The sequence below is a fragment of the Mandrillus leucophaeus genome, unplaced genomic scaffold (genome assembly GCF_000951045.1).
Source record: "Mandrillus leucophaeus isolate KB7577 unplaced genomic scaffold, Mleu.le_1.0 Scaffold1341, whole genome shotgun sequence".
NCBI classification, from domain to species: domain Eukaryota; kingdom Metazoa; phylum Chordata; class Mammalia; order Primates; family Cercopithecidae; genus Mandrillus; species Mandrillus leucophaeus.
The window spans coordinates 14926-31395 of NW_012101301.1; the positions used below are offsets into that span (position 1 = coordinate 14926).

Genomic DNA, 16470 nt, shown 5'->3' on the forward strand with positions numbered 1-16470 from the left:
GCTGGTCTCAAACTCCTGACCTCAAGTGATCTGCCCACCTCAGCCTCCCAAAGTGTGGGAATTACAGGTATGAGCCACAAGGCCCAGCCTACAGATGCAAAAGGTCTTAACAAAATACTAGCTAACCAAATCAAACAACATATTTTAAAAAAATCCACTATAATCAAGTAGGTTTTATACCAAAGATTCATGGATGGTTTAACATGTAGAAGTCACTAAATGTGATATACCACATAAACAGAATTAAAACAAAAAATCACGATTATCTCAATAGATGCAGATAAAACATCTGACAAAATTCCAGGATCCCTTTATGATTAAAACCCTCAGCAAAATTGGCATACCAGAGACATATTTTAATGTAATAAAAGCCATCTATGACAAATCTACTGCCAACATAATACTGAATGGGGAAAAGTTGAAAGCATTTTTCTCTGAGAACTGGAACAAGACAAAAATGTCCAGTCTCACCATTTTCATTCAACATAGTACTGAAAGTCCTACCCAAAGCAATCAAACAAGAGAAAGAAATAAAGGGCGTCCAAATTGGTAAAGAGGAGCTCAAACTGTAATTTTTTCCTGATGATATAATTGTATACCTAGAAAGCACTAAAGACTCCTCCAAAAATCTCCTAAAACTGATAAATTCAACAAAGTTTCAGAATACAAAATCAATGTACACAAATCAGTAGCTCTGCTATACACCAACAGCAACCAAGCTGAAAATCAAATTAAGACTTCAACCCCTTTTATAATACTTGCACAAAAAGAAAAAAAAAATTACTTAGGAATATACCTAACCACGAAGGTGAACCATCTCTACGAGAAAAACTACAAAACACTGCTGAAAGAAATTACAGATGACACAAGCAAATGAAAATATATACCTACTCATGGATGGGTAGAATCAATATTGTGAAAATGACCATAATGCCAAAAGCAATCTACAAATTAAACACAATTGCCATCAAAATACTATCATTATTCTTCACAGAACTATAAAAAACAATCCTACAATTCATATGGAACCAAAAAAGAGCTTGCATAGCCAAAGCAAGACTAACCAAAACCAACAAATCTGAAGGCATCACATGACCTAACTTCAAACTACAGTATAAGGCCACAGTCACCAAAACAGCATGGTACTGGTATAAAAAACAGGCACGTAAGCCAACGGAACAGCATGGAGAACCCAGAAATACACTCAAATACTTACAGCCAACTGATCTTTCACAAAGCAAACAAAAACATAAAGTGGGAAAAGGACACCCTATTCAACAAATGGTGCTGGGATAATTGGCAAGCCACATGTAGAAGAATAAAACTGGGTCCTCATCTCTCACCTTATATAAAAATCAACTCAAGATGGATCTAAGACTTAAATCTAAGATCTAAGACCTAAAACTATAAACAAAACCCCACAGAGTGGGAGGAAATTTTCAAAATTTATACATCTGATGAAGGACTAAGATCCAGAATCTACAATGAATTCAAACAAATTAGCATAGAAAAAACAATCTCATTGAAAAGTGTGCTAAAAACACGAAGAGACAATTCTCAAAAGAAGATATAAAAATGGCCAGCAAACCTATGAAAAAAACAGGGAAATGCAAATCCAAACTACAATGTGATACCACCTTACTTCCACAAGAATTGCCATAATCAAATAATCAAAAAATAATAAATGTTCATGTGGATGCAGTGAAAAGGGAACATTTCTACACTGCTGGTGGGAATCTAAACTAGCACAACCACTATGGAAAAGAGTGTGGAGATGCTTTAAAGAACTAAAGGTAGAACTACCATTTGATTCACCAATCCCACTACTGGATGTCTACCCAGAGCAAAAAAAGATATCATACAAAAAAGATACTTGCACATGCATGTTTATAGCAGAATGATTTGCAGTTGCAAAATGTGAAACAAACCTAAATGACCATCAATCAATGAGCAAACAAAGGAACTGTAGTATATATATGATGGAATACTAATCAGCTATAAAAAGGAATGAATTAATGTAATTCACAGCAACCTAGATAGGACTGAAGACTATTATTCTAAGTGAAGTAACTCAGGAATGGAAAACCAAACATCGTATGTTCTCACTCACAAGTTGGAACTAAGTTATGAGTATGTAAAGGCATGAAAATGACACAATGGATGGTGGAGACTCAGAGGGGAATGTTGGCAAGGAGGTGAGAGATAAAACACTACAAATTGGGTTAAGTGTACACTGCTTGGGTGATGGGTGCACCAAAATCTCACAAATCACCACTAACAAACTTACTCAGCTGGGCACGGTGGCTCACACCTGTAATCCCAACACTTTGGGAGGCTGAGGTAGGCAGATCACGAGGTCAGGAGTTCCAGACCAGCCTGACCAACATGGTGAAACCCCATCTCTACTAAAAATACAAAAATTAGCCGGGCATGATGGCTTGCACCTGTAATCTCAGCTGCTCAGGAGGCTGAGGCAGGAGAATCGCTTGAACCCGGGAGGCAGAGGTTGCAGTGAGCCAAGATTGCGCCACTGTATTCCAGCCTTGGTGACACAGCGAGACTCCATCTCAAAAAAACAAAAAACAAAACAAAAACACATAAAACTTACTCATGTAACCAAATACCACCTGTTCCCCAAAACCTATGGAAAAAAAAAAAGACTGAAGGGGACCTCAGGGCTCATCCAGACTCACCTTTCTCATTTTGCAGAAGAGAGGTTGGATATAGTGTCAATCTCACCTAGCCTTTAAGAGATCGACTCCAGACCTAAAATCAGACCTTCTGACCCCAAGCCCAAGTTCTCTTTAGCTGTCACTCTCTCTCTTCAAAGAACAAGAAAGAATCAAATTGAGAAAGGGAGTGGTAACACCCACACCCAGATTCTATTCTCCTGGGCACTGCCTTCCCTGTAGGACCTTTTTCATTCCCAGTGCTCATGTTATGCCTAAACCCTGGAAAAATGTGCCCTTTAAATCTCTGTGCAGACATTAAAAGTAATAACAACAGGTTGGGCACACAGGCTTGTACCTGTGGTCCCAGCTAGTTGGGAGAGTGAGGCGGGAGGACGTCTTAAGCCCAAGAGTTCTAGGCTGCAGTGACTTAAAAAAATTTGACCTTGGCCGGCGTGGTGGCTCATGCCTGTAATCCCAGCACTTTGGGAGGTCGAGGCGGGCGGATCACAAGGTCAAGAGATTGAGACCAGCCTGGCCAACATGGTGAAACCCAGTCTCTACTAAGAATACAAAAATTAGCTGGGCATGGTGGCACGCAACTGTAGTCCCAGCCACTCAGTGGGCTGAAGCAGAACAATCTTTTGGACTGGGAGATGAAGGACCCAGTGAGCCGAGATCACACCACTGCACTCCAGCCTGGTAACAGAGCGAGACTCCGTCTCAAAAAATAAAAAAAATTAAAAAATAAATTCACCTCAAAATCCCAGGAAATCAAAAGAGAAATAGATTAGTTCAAATTAAAAAGCTGCTGCATGGAATCTGATACAATCAACAAAATGAGATAATTAAAAAAATAGAGAAAATATTTGCAAATCATACATGTGACAAGTGGTTAATATCAAAAATACATAAGAAACTCAAATGACTATATGACAAAAGACGATTAAAATGAGTGAAAGTCTTAAATATTTTTCAAGACATACATATGGTCAAGAGATACATAAAAATGCTCAATATAAGTTATTATCGGGGAAAGGAAAGCAAAAAAAACTGTATAAACTCATTTCTGTTAGAATTACTCTTATTTTTAAAAATGTGCTAGTCAAGGTGTGAAAAAATGGCAATGTTTGCACACTGTTGGTTTGAATGTGAATGCGGACAGTCATTATGAAAAACAAAATAAAGCTTTCTCAAAAAAATTTAACATTAAACCACCATATAAGTTTATTATGGGTTATATATCCAAAACAAACGAAATCAGAATGAAGAAACATTTGTGCTTGTTTTTTGCAACACTCTTCATAATTACCAAAATATAGAATCAGTGGTTTCAACATTTAATGAGTACACAAAGACAATGTGGCATATACACACTTTATATGGCATATACACATGGCATATAAAGATGAATGGAATACTATTCATCTTTAAAGAAGGAAATTTTATTATTTTCAATCACATGAATTAACCTGGAGGAAAACATTATATTTGTCAAAATAAGCCAGGCACAAAGATTATTATTTCATGATTTCACTTACAAAAGGATTCTAAAAAACTTAATCTTATTGAAGTAAAGTGGTGACCACCAGACACCAAGTTATTTAGGAGAAAGGAAGGTTTGAAAAGATGTTGATCAAAAAATACATAATTATAGTTAATAGAATAAGTTTAAGAGATTTTTTTTTGTAAAGCATAGTGACTATAGATCAAAATAAGGTATTTGTAGTTTTGAAAGATGCTGACAATGTCATGTGCTCTTGTCACAAAAATGTTAACTATGTGAGGTAACATACCTAGAATTAAGCATTTGACGATGTATATATACTTCCAAATATTATGTTTTACAAAATAAATACACATTTCTTTATTACAGATAGTAATGGTATGAAAGACACTAAAAGGGCAGGTGTTGCTTATAGACTTCTGACTGGCCACTCTGGGAAAACAATAAACAAGCTTGCATAAAAAATAACACAAAATAGTTTAAAAGTTGCCATAATCTCCAAAATTTCTCCAGAGAAAATGACCAAGAAATTGACGACAGGTGAGTAAGAATATAAACTGTAGACTGATCTTCACTCACTAAAAAAACACACAAGAGAGTGAAATTCCTCTGAGTTGTAATATTAATATGGACAAGAAATATTCCGAATTTCAAATCCACAGATGTCATTTTATTATTTTGCAACCTTTAACATTCATACTTAAAAATAAAGGATTCAGCAGGGCACAGTGGCTCACGCCTGTAATCGCAGCTCTTTGGGAGGCTGAGGACAGCGGATCACGAAGTCAGGAGTTCGAGACCAGTCTGGTCAATATGATGAAACCGCATCTCTACTAAAAATAATTAGCTGGGTATGGTGACAGGCGCCTGCAGTCCTAGCTACTTGGGAGGCCAAGGCAGGAGAATTGCTTGAAACCAAGAGGCGGAGGTTGCAGTGAGCCGAGATCACGCCACTGCACTCCAGCCTGGGTGACAGAGCAAGATTCCGTCTCATAAATAAATAAATAAATAAATAAATAAATAATTATGTGTTGTGCTATATCATAGAACATTAAATTTAAAATTCCTCACTTACCATTAATTCTTAATAGTTTAATTTCTAAGATGTATTTTCCAGCAAATATTAAATGTGTCACACTTCGTGTAAGAATTTAATTAAATTTTCCTTTTACAGACAGAGAAAAACAATGCTAAGTTATTTAATCCTCTCATCTGTGGACAGTGTATGCCTTTTATCTTAATTGATCTGAAAGTTATATTGATAAGCAAACTTTCTAATTAAAACAAATTTTTGAGTACATTAAAAATACCAACTTTCTCATCAAAACCTACAAAGTACCATGTAAAATGACATGGCATGAAGACAACAGTGAGAAAACTGTAGCCATCACATAGAAAAAGAAGGAGAAGAGCTGTGATGAATACACAGAAGACACATAATAAGACAAACAAAACTAAAGATAATTAGGAAATAAGAGAAACAGAATTTCTCTTTAAGTTCAGCAATATTTAGCTTCGCAGCATGGAAAAAATATATTATTTCCACATGAAGAATCAATCTTATTTCTTCACTATTGATATTTTCCCTCTCCGACTTGAACTTACAAACTATCTCTAGCAGGAATATTTATGGCTTATGATGGAGCATCTGCTACACAGCAAGCACTGTCATGTTTGTTTGCTGCATTTATATATATAAAAAAATCATGACTTATGAAGCATCCCTAGTTCTTACCTGAACAAATTGGCTCAATAAATATACTTATGTCAATTATAATGAGAACAAAATAAGTTAAAAAATATAGGCTTATGTAGAATTCTCCAATGAAAAGAACAAAGTGAATGTCCTAATTAAATAAAATATAATACACAATTTTGGAAATATATCTAAAAATTATTTTGTGTGCACTAATTTTATAAAAATCATTATTAGTCAACAGCTCACATAATGAATACCTCATAAACTGTAAAAGAAAAAATTATAAGAGACAGGAAAATTATAGGTCTAGCATGAGTACCAGGCAAGGAAAAACAGAAAATTTATATGGACAGATTCTGAACCATAAGTCAGAAGATTTTACAGTAATGAATTTTTTAAAAAGCAGAGTATAGATTTACTTTCAGCATTTTTAAGGTTTTCAATTTCAGTTAATAAGTCACCTTATTAAAATTTTGTTTTGTTACAATATTGCTTTGTTCTTGTGAAAATAGGTACCAACTCATATTCACACAAACATACTTAACCTGCAATTTTCTTTCACCTACGGTTTATTTTTAGAGTAACATATGTGCATAGCTAACTCTATGTAAATCAAAACTAAAATTCTGTATGTTTGCAGGCAGAGAGAGACCACATGTTCGAAGAAAAATACGTAATAAATTTTTAAAAATGTTTAAACAGAACTCAGAATTTTAAGACTCAGGATTTTATTTATACTTGTAAATAATTTTTATGATACTCATAAAAATGACCCTGTAGTCAATAGCAATTTAATTGTACATTTTAAAGTAAGTAAAAGTGTAGAATGGGTTAGTAGTCCAAAAGATAGATGCTAGAGTTGATAGAAACTTCATTTACCCTGATCTGATTAATAAATTATATGACTGTATCAAAAAATGCCATATATGACATAAATATAAACAGATACTATGTACCCACAAAAATTGAGAAAACTAAGTTTAAATTATCAATAAAAATAAAAATTTAACCAATGGGAACAATATTCACTAATTTATTTGCTGTTTGAAGCCACTGGCAAAAGAAATTATTGGAGATGTTAGTCCATGATGTTATCAAATAGTCTATCGTTACCATCTTTGACCTACACCCTTGAGTAAGGTGGGATAGGTTAAAGTTAGCAGCATAATAACACTTCATTGAATGCACAATGGTCTTATCATGTTAAAATTTTTAATTAAAAATTTAACTTTACAATAATCTAAATTTTTTAAGCTGTACTGCATTTTATTACATAAAAGTACGATTAGTAAAATTATATACTAATTAAATTTAACTAAAATTATTTTGTTTGGAGTATAATGCAGAAGAATACTACTGTCAACACTTACCTCATACATCACTCAATATTATAAACACAAGGAACCTCTCCACTTGGATTTTTATCATGCATCTTACATTGTGATGTCTTTACCCTTCCATAGAAAAATTCAAAACTAATATCCACCTAACAAAAAAGAATCTCTCATACCTTTGATGCAGCAATAATTGATCACATGCTTTCACTAGTGAATGCAATAGGAATGAAGAGCATGAAGTAATTTGAGTTTAATTACATCATTATTCACTTTTCATAAATTCTGCAATTTTTTTCAAGGAAAAAAGTATACTTTGAATGTAATTGTAACTCTGCAAAAATATTTCTACTTCTTTTAAAGTTATATACAAATAATTTATCCACCTACTTTAGTTTTAGGTTATTTTGTATACTCAGCACATTTACTTAGTGCAGTGTTTGAAGTGTCAGTGCCTTAGATATTTCTACTGTGAATTCTTTGATACTTACATACTTATTTTTGAATTGTATTTTATATTTACTGCATCTGGAAAAATATAGTTTAGTATGCATCCCCTGGTGTTTTCTAAGTTGTAGTTTTTGAAAAATTTTTGAAATGTATTACATTTGTAGTTTTTCTCCGATATAAATTCCCTGATGTTGAACAAAGTTTGAGCAACTGCTTCTGATACAAAATGTGTACAATAAGATCTGTGATACAAGTAAGGCAGGCACTACAACCCTCTTTATGGTTGTAATGTTTGTCTTCAAAATAAAAACTCTTTTTTTTACTTTAAAGGCTTATATTGGCTGGGCACAGTGGCTCACACCTGTTATTCCAGCCCTTTGGAGGCAGAGGTGTGTGGATCATTTCAAGTCAGGAGTTCCAGATGAGCCTGGCCAACACAGTAAAACCCTGTCGCTACTACAAAATACAAAAATTAGCCAGGTGTGATGGCACATGCCTATAGTCCCAGCTACTCTGGAGGCCCAAGCAGGAGAATTGCTTGAACCCAGAAGGCAGAGGTTACAGTAAGCCAAGATTGCACCACTGCACTCCAGCCTGGGTGACAGACTATTACATAGTCTCATTTAAAAAAAAAAAAAAAAAAAGAGACAAAACACAAAAACAAAAACCTTATACTTTGAGTTTTTGATAGTAATTGAATTTATGATGCTTTTATTAAGTATTAAGTCTCTAATGTTGAATAAGATGTAAGCACATATTAACGGCTTTTCCACATTCTTTATATCAGTACAATTTTTTTCTGAAGTATAAATGCTTTCCTGTGCAATAAGGTGTTGGAATTAAGGTTTTGCCATATTCTTCACACTTCTGGGAGTTTCCTCCAGTATGGATCTTACCTACAATCAAGTGTGACAACTATTTAAAGGCTTTGTCACATTCTTCACATTTTTAGAATTTCTTACCAGTATGATTTCCTTTATGTTTAGAAAAGTTGGAAGGTTTTGTTAAAATCATTGTCACATCTCTCTGGTTTGTAACTTTTTCAGTATCAATTTTCTTATGTTTAGTAAGGTTTGAGAATTGGTTAAAAGTATTACTACATTCTTCATATTTGTGGGGTTTCTCTCCAGTATGAATTTTGTGTAAAAAGGTTTGAAAACTGGTTATTTACCAAATTTTTCACATTTGTGGGGTTTCTCTCCTGCATGAATTTTCTTACGTGTAGGAAGTTTTGAGGATTATAAGTTTTGCCACCTTCTTTGAATTTCCAAGGTTTTGCTCCAGTATAAATTCTCTTACATATAGTAAGTGTTGAAACTTGATTAAAAGCTTTGCCACAGTCTTCACATTTGTAGGGTTTCTCTCCAGTTTGAATTTTCTTATGCGTAGTAAAGTTTGAGAACTGGTTAAAAGATCTGCCACATTGTTCACATTTTTAGAGTTTCATTCAAGTATGAATTATCTTAGGTATAGCAAGTTGTGAGAACTGGTTAAAAGATTTGCCACCTTCTTCACATTTGTAGGGTTTCTCTCTAGTATGAATTTTCTTATGTTGAGTAGGGTTTGAGAGTTGGCTAAAATCTTTGCCACATTCCTCACATTTGTAAGATTTCTCGCCAGTATAAATGATCTTATGGGCAGTAAGGGTTGGGGACTTCTTAAAGACCTTGCCACACTGTTCACATTTGTAGGGTTTCTCTTTACTATGAATTATCTTATGTCTTGTAAGGTGTGAGGACTGGTTAAAGGCTTTTCCACATTCTTCACATTTGTAGGGTTTCTCTCCGGTATGAATTTTCTTATGTGCACTAAGGATTGAAGATCGGTGAAAAGTTTTTCCACATTCTTTACATTTGTAGGGTTTTTCTCCAGTATGAATTAACTTATGTTCAGTAAGCTTTGCGGACAAGTTAAAAGATTTGCCACATTCTTCACATTTGTGGGGTTTCTCTCTGCTATGAATTATCTTATGTGTAGTAAGGGTTGAAAACTGGTTAAAGGCTTTGCCACATTCTTCACATTTGTAGAGTTTCTCTCTAGTGTCATTTTTCTTATGTTCAGTAAGTTATGAAGATAGGTTAAAAGCTTTGCCACATTCCTCACATTTGTATGGTTTCTCTCCAGTATGAATTACCTGATGTTTAGTAAGGGTTGGGGACTTCTTAAAGGCCTTGCCACATTGTTCACATCTGTAGGGTTTCTCTTCAGTATGAATTATCTTGTGTCTAGTAAGGTGTGAGGACTGGTTAAAAGCTTTGCCACAGCGTGCACATTTATAGGGTTTTTCTCCAGTATGAATAATCTTATGTTTAGTAAGGCTTGAGGATTGGTGAATGGCTTTTCCACATTCTTCACATTTGTAGGGCTTTTCTCCAGTGTGAATTTTCTTATCTTTAGAAAGGTTTGTGGACCAGTTAAAGGTTTTTCCACATTCTTCACATTTGTAGAAATTCTCTCTAGTGTGAATTCTTTTATGTTGAGTTAGACGTGAACACATGCAAAATGATTTGTCACATTCTTTACATCTGAAATGTTTATTTTCAGTACGTCTTATCTTGTGTCTATTTGAATTTGAAAATTTATGAATGACTTTTACATATTTATTACACTGAAATATTTTGCTCTAGGTAGTTTTCAAACATTGGTCAAGTCCATTATCACCTACTTGGTGTCCCTTACACTCATCCATACTTTTACAGCTTTTTCTTAACTGTAAATTCTTATGTCCATACTTTCCATTCTGCTCAGTGTCACCTTCTGGAAAGAATCTCTTATGTTCTGCTCTAGCCAAAGGTCTTGGGCAAAACGAGAACACATAGCTGAAAGAAACAAAAATAACAAATGACTCCACCTGCTAGACTCAGATGAATATACTTTACAAATTTAACCTATAAAATCATACCAACTACATAAGCAAGACGGCATAGCAAAATACCACAGGTTCTGATTCCTTCATAGATATATAAACGTAACAAAAACATACTGACCAAAACCTATCTGTGGAGAATTAATAAATGAGTTAAGTGTGTGCAGTGCCCCAGGTTTGCACAATGCAAAGAGCTACACAAAGGGGAGAGAAAAGTCTCTCACATTTACCCAATGCAGCTCTTTCTGTTCCCCGATGTAACACAGTACCTTTAGAAGTAAACTGCCAACTCGGTTTCTTTTTCAAAAGGCAAGAGAAATAATAATATACACATCTTTATTTCTGGCTTGTAGGTGCTTTTGCAGACACTGGTTTCTGTTTCCCGTGACAAAAAGTGCTAAAACAAATGGCAGTATACTTTGGAATGACAAAATTTTCAGTCCACTGAGATCAAAGGTAAATGCTACAGCTACTAAGAGACAGTGAACAGTTGTGGCAAGTGACTACTGACTATTAAGAAGAAACAAGAATGAACTAAAAAAACCCTAAAAGATTTCAGACCTGACACATCCTAAGAACAAGTCTGAAAGACTTTCAGAATCTTTAGTCAGACAAATGGTCTTAGACTTTGCCAGGATAAAGTTACATTATAAACACTGACAGGTAGCTTTTTTTAATGTTCAAATTTCAAATAAAGATTACAATGTATACAAACTATTAGGGCAATGTAGCCCTATTAATTATAAAATTTTCAGAAAGCAAGCGTTAAAAAATAAAGATATGGGCTTGGCATGGTGGCTCATGCCTGTAATTCCAGCACTTTGTGAGGATGAGGCGGATATATGACCTTATGTCAGGAGTTCGAGACCAGCCTGGCCAACACAGAGCAAGATTCTGTCTCAAAAACAAAAACAAAACAAGATGCACAAATATGTTTTAAAAATTTTAAATAAATTGAATAATACTCCATTAGTGTAACAGGAACACAGACAACTATTAAAAATCAGAAAAATGGAAATAACAACAAAACAATGAAAGATATTAGAAAACAGAAATTGCGGAGGCAAAAAATACAAAAAATAACCGAAATACTATAAGATAAAATGATGTAAAAATGAAAAGGCTCAACAAACTAGAATACATACAAAGATACTTATATAACAAGCAGATATATAAGCACAATTTAAAAAGTCACAGACGAGAATCTTGGGAGCTGTAAGATGAAAATAATGTGTCATTTATAAGCATAATCTTATGAGATAACCAGTTAATTTTTCATGGAAGTTTTGCAGGTCAGAAGGAAACTGTGTGATATAATGAAAGTCCTGAAGAAAACAGCTGTCAAGTGAGAATAATACCAGCAGCAAAACTGTCCTGCCAAATAAAAACACCTTCCAAAACAACCAAATCCTGAAAAAGTATATTGGCACTGCATTTGCCCTACATATCAAAGATGCTGAAAGGAGTTTCTTCCACTAAAAATGACACAATGCAAGAAAGCAACACATAATCATATGAAAATACATAACTTTCTGGGAAAGACATGCACATACACAAAAATGGAATACCTTAGCGTTATAATCATAGTGCAGAAAACATTTCTATTTATTCTCTAAAATGTGAAAGATAAAAGCATAAAAATTTTTATAAACATCTGCTAACATACCACATAAAAATGTGTAATTGGCAACATTGACAACAAAATTGAGAACAAATGTAATGAGAGAACTGTTGAATCCAACTGAAGTTTATTTTTTACCAGGATAAAATATATTGTTTTATCTTTTGGAGGTTTTATGTAATCTCCAAGGTACAAGAAGAAAAATACCTGTATAGATACACAAAAGAAAATAAGACAGAAATGAAAGCATATCAGTAAAAAAAATTAAAAAAGACACAAAGGAAGACAGAAAAAAAGAAAATGAGAAAGGTATAATGAATTAAACAATAAAATAACATTAGTAAGTCTTTCTCAGAAAATTATTTAAATATATATAAAATTAACTTTTGGATCAATGGATACACTTTTTTCTTCTTCTTCTTCTTCTTCTTTTTTTTTTTTTTTTTTTGAGATAGAGTTTTACTTTTGTCACCCAGGCTAGAGTGCAATGGCATGATTTCGACCCACTGCAAACTCAACCTCCCAGTTCAAGCGATTCTCTTGTTTTAGCCTCCCAAGTAGCTGGGATTACAGGCACCCATCACCATGCCCAGATAAGTTTTGTATTTTTAGTAGAGATGGATTTTCACCATATTGGCCAGGCTGGTCTCAAACTTCTGACCTCAGGTGGTTCACCTGCCACCAAAGTGCGAGGATTCCATGTGTGAGCTACCATGCCTGGCCTCAATAGACATATTTTCCATCAATGAATCCATAGAAAAAAATTTAAAAATGAACATCCAACTTTTTTACAAGTCAGTTGAAGTGTCACGATAACAAAAGAATAAAAATGGCAAGATGGATGTAGACATTCCATGCAAATATTAACAAAACAATGGCAGAAGAGGTCAAAATAGTATTACACAAGCTGCATCTTAAGTTAAAGACTATCATGTTATAAAATGTACTTTAAAGTCAAAACTCCAAAGAGATTTTTAAAAAATTATAAAATAATAGATTCATTCACTGGGAACCTATGACAAATTTCTACATATGTGTGTGTGTTTGGGTTTGTGTATCTCACATTAAAGTTCCAAATATATAAAGTAAATATTGAAAGAATGGAGGAAACATATAGAGAGCAATATAATTATAGTAGAGTATTTTAATACCCACTTGCTCTAATAAAAACAAGACAAAATATTAGTAAGGAAAGAGAGGGCTTAAAGGCACTATAAAACAATCAGATTTAACAAAGAGGTATAGAGAATACTCCTTAACAACATTAATGTTACACACTCTTCTCAATAGCTCATACAACATTCTCCTCAATAGGACACTTGGTAGGCCAAAAAAGAAGTCTTAACAAATTTTTTACAACTGAATTTGTATAGATTACTTTCTATAACAAACATGAAATAAGAGTATACAACAATAGAAAAAAACAAAAAATTCACAAATATATAGATATTAAACAACATAATCTTTAGCATACTCCTGTTCAAAGGTTGAAATAATAAATGTTGTAAATATGTCCATACTGCTCAATGTAATACACAGATTTAATGCAATGTTTTCCAAATTTCTCATTGCATTTTTGAAGAAATAGAAACAGCAACCCCAAAGGTATATACTTGTCAAGAGACAATAAAGTACCAAACAATCTTCAAAAAAATCTTCAAAAAAAAGGAACAATGTTGGAGGCAGAACAGTTCCTGATTTCAAAACATATTACAAAGCTACAGAATTAAAACAATTTGGTATTAGTACAAATGTTAAAAAGTAGACTAATAGAATGCAATATATATATAAACTTTCAAATAGTCATATGAAGAATCATATTTATACTCATAATTATCACAGCATTGTTAGTGAAAGCCAAAGGGTAAAAGCAATGCAAATTTCTGTCAACAAATCATTCAGTAAACATAATTTATCACTCATTTTTCAAAAACCAGGAAATATTCTAACAACTATAAGGATAAGTCTTGATAACATTATGCAAAATAAAATGAGCCAGCCACAGAAAAGATTGTATAAGATATATGAAGCACTTACACTCTTAGAATCAGGAAACAAAACAGTGTTTGAAAATTGTCATGAAATGGAAAAAAATGGTAGTTGTTTAATATGTAGTGAGATGTAGCTTTGCAAGATAAAAACATCCTAGGGATATGTTGCATAACATTGTCAATATAATTAAGATGACTAAACTGAATATTTTAAAATACTTGATTATAAATTTTGTTATGTGTTTTTGACAGGTAAAAATAAACAATATCTTAAAAAAAAGAGTTATGATAGTTTTTAAATTACCTTCAAATCCAAAAGTTTTTTTCTCTCAAACAAACATAATATTGATTCACAAATAAACGGATGTTGAAATTAGGAGAATTTTTTTGACTTCTCACCTAGACAAGATTAAACAACCATTCACAACAAACCAATACCACAAATAAACAAGTTATAAAAAATACAAAGATAATATTCATAGAGGCAAACAGAGATAATTATATTGGCAGTAGACATATGGCTGATTCATATTTGACTTTGCTCCATACTGTCTTAAATTGTACGACATAAATACTGTCACACACAATATAATATAACATCAAAATACAATTGATTGGTTTGAGGTGGCGCATATCCTAAAATTATCTAACTCAAAGCTATAAAATTGCAGAAGAAAATTAAAACATAGAAGGTAAAACTTACTAGACACCATCAAGTACATCAATATATTCATGAAAGAAATCTTAGAAAAATATTGAAAAATAAAAGTAATCCAGAGCTTTCTTAAAGACAAAAATGTCTGCAAACTTTCCAAGTTTTGATGTAATAAAAAAAACTCTAACCAATAATACTTGATTCACAATTATTTGACTTCAAAAACAAGATAAAAATAAAGACTTTCCAAGATAAAAGGTGAGGATGTTTATCACCACTAGAATACTTCTACAAAAAATGTTACGTGGTGGCCAAGCACAGTGGCTCATGCCTGTAATTCTACAGCTTTAGGAGGCCATGGCAGTCAGATCACTTCACAGCAGGAGTTGAAGATCAGCCTGAGCAACATAGTAAGACATTGCATATAAAAAAAAGTATGCTAAAATGAGTCCCTTATGTTGAAAAATGGACACCATTATAAAAATATTTGTAAACATAAAGCTCTTTATTAAATGCAAATATATAGACACACATTCTTTACTATAATAATGATGGTGCATAAAACCCTTAAACTTCTATAGAATATGAAAAATGAGGCCAAGCACAGTGACTCACACCTGTAATCCCAGCACTTTGGGAGGCGGAGACAGGTGGATTGCTTGAGGCCAGAAGTTTGAGACTAGCCTGGCCAACGTGGCAAAAATTAGCTGGCCGTTACGGTGTGTGCCTTTAATCCCAGCTACCTGGGAGGCTAAGGCACAAGAATTGTTTGAACCTGGGAGGCAGAAGTTACAGTGAACTGAGGTCACACCATTGCGCTCCAGCCTCAGGTGCAATGAAACTCTGTGAAGACAGTGAAATTCTATCTCAAAAAAAAAAAAAAAAAGGCAAAATGAAATATTAATATATTAATAAATACACATATTAAAAAAAATTAAGTCCAGGCTCGGTGGCTCACACCTATAATCCCAGCACTTTGGGAGTCCGAGGTGGGCAGATCACCTGAGGTCGAGGTCGGGAGTTCGAGACCCGCCTGACCAACATGGAGAAACCCTGTCTCTACTAAAAATATAAAAAATTAGCCAGGCATCGTAGTGCGTGCCTGTAATCCCAGCTACTGGGGAGGCAGAGGCAGGAGAATGGCTTGAGCCCAGGAGGCAGAGATTGTGGTGAGACAAGATCGTACCATTGCACTCCAGCCTGGGCAACAAGAGCAAAACTCTGTCTCAATAAATAAATAAATAATCAAAGCATGTCACTACACAATTAAAATAAATAAAAATTAAGGCAGTAAAACTGGAAAAAACACATAAAACAATAACAAACTAGTAACTAACTTCCTTTCTTTAAACAATCAATTTAAATATAAATTAATTAAACTACTTAATGAAAAGAAATTAATCCTAGGGCTTTGGGAGGCCAAGGTGGGCTATTCACTTGATCCTGGAAGTTCAAGACAAGTCTGGGTAACATGGCAAAACCCTATCTCTACAAAAAATACATAACTAGCTGGGTGTAATGGTACTTACTTGTAATCCAGCTACTTGACAGGCTGAAATAAAAGGATCATCTGAGTTTGGGAGTTTGAGGCTGCAGTGACCCATGATCACACCCCTGCAAACCAGACTATTGACAAAGTGTAACTGTATCTTAAAAATAAATGAATGATGGCCAGGCG

General features: G+C 33.8%; 1 protein-coding gene across 1 annotated transcript in view; it reads right to left on the reverse strand.

The window, feature by feature from the left end:
- LOC105534391 (zinc finger protein 117-like) overlaps positions 1-10490 on the reverse strand; it is an 18960-nt gene extending 8470 nt beyond the window's left edge. Inside the window, 3 exon segments of the mRNA XM_011973095.1 lie at positions 8911-9074; positions 9147-10395; positions 10398-10490. Coding sequence (XP_011828485.1) covers positions 8911-9074; positions 9147-10395; positions 10398-10476 — 1492 coding nt within the window. The 5' untranslated portion in view covers positions 10477-10490.
- Positions 10491-16470: the final 5980 nt, after the last annotated feature.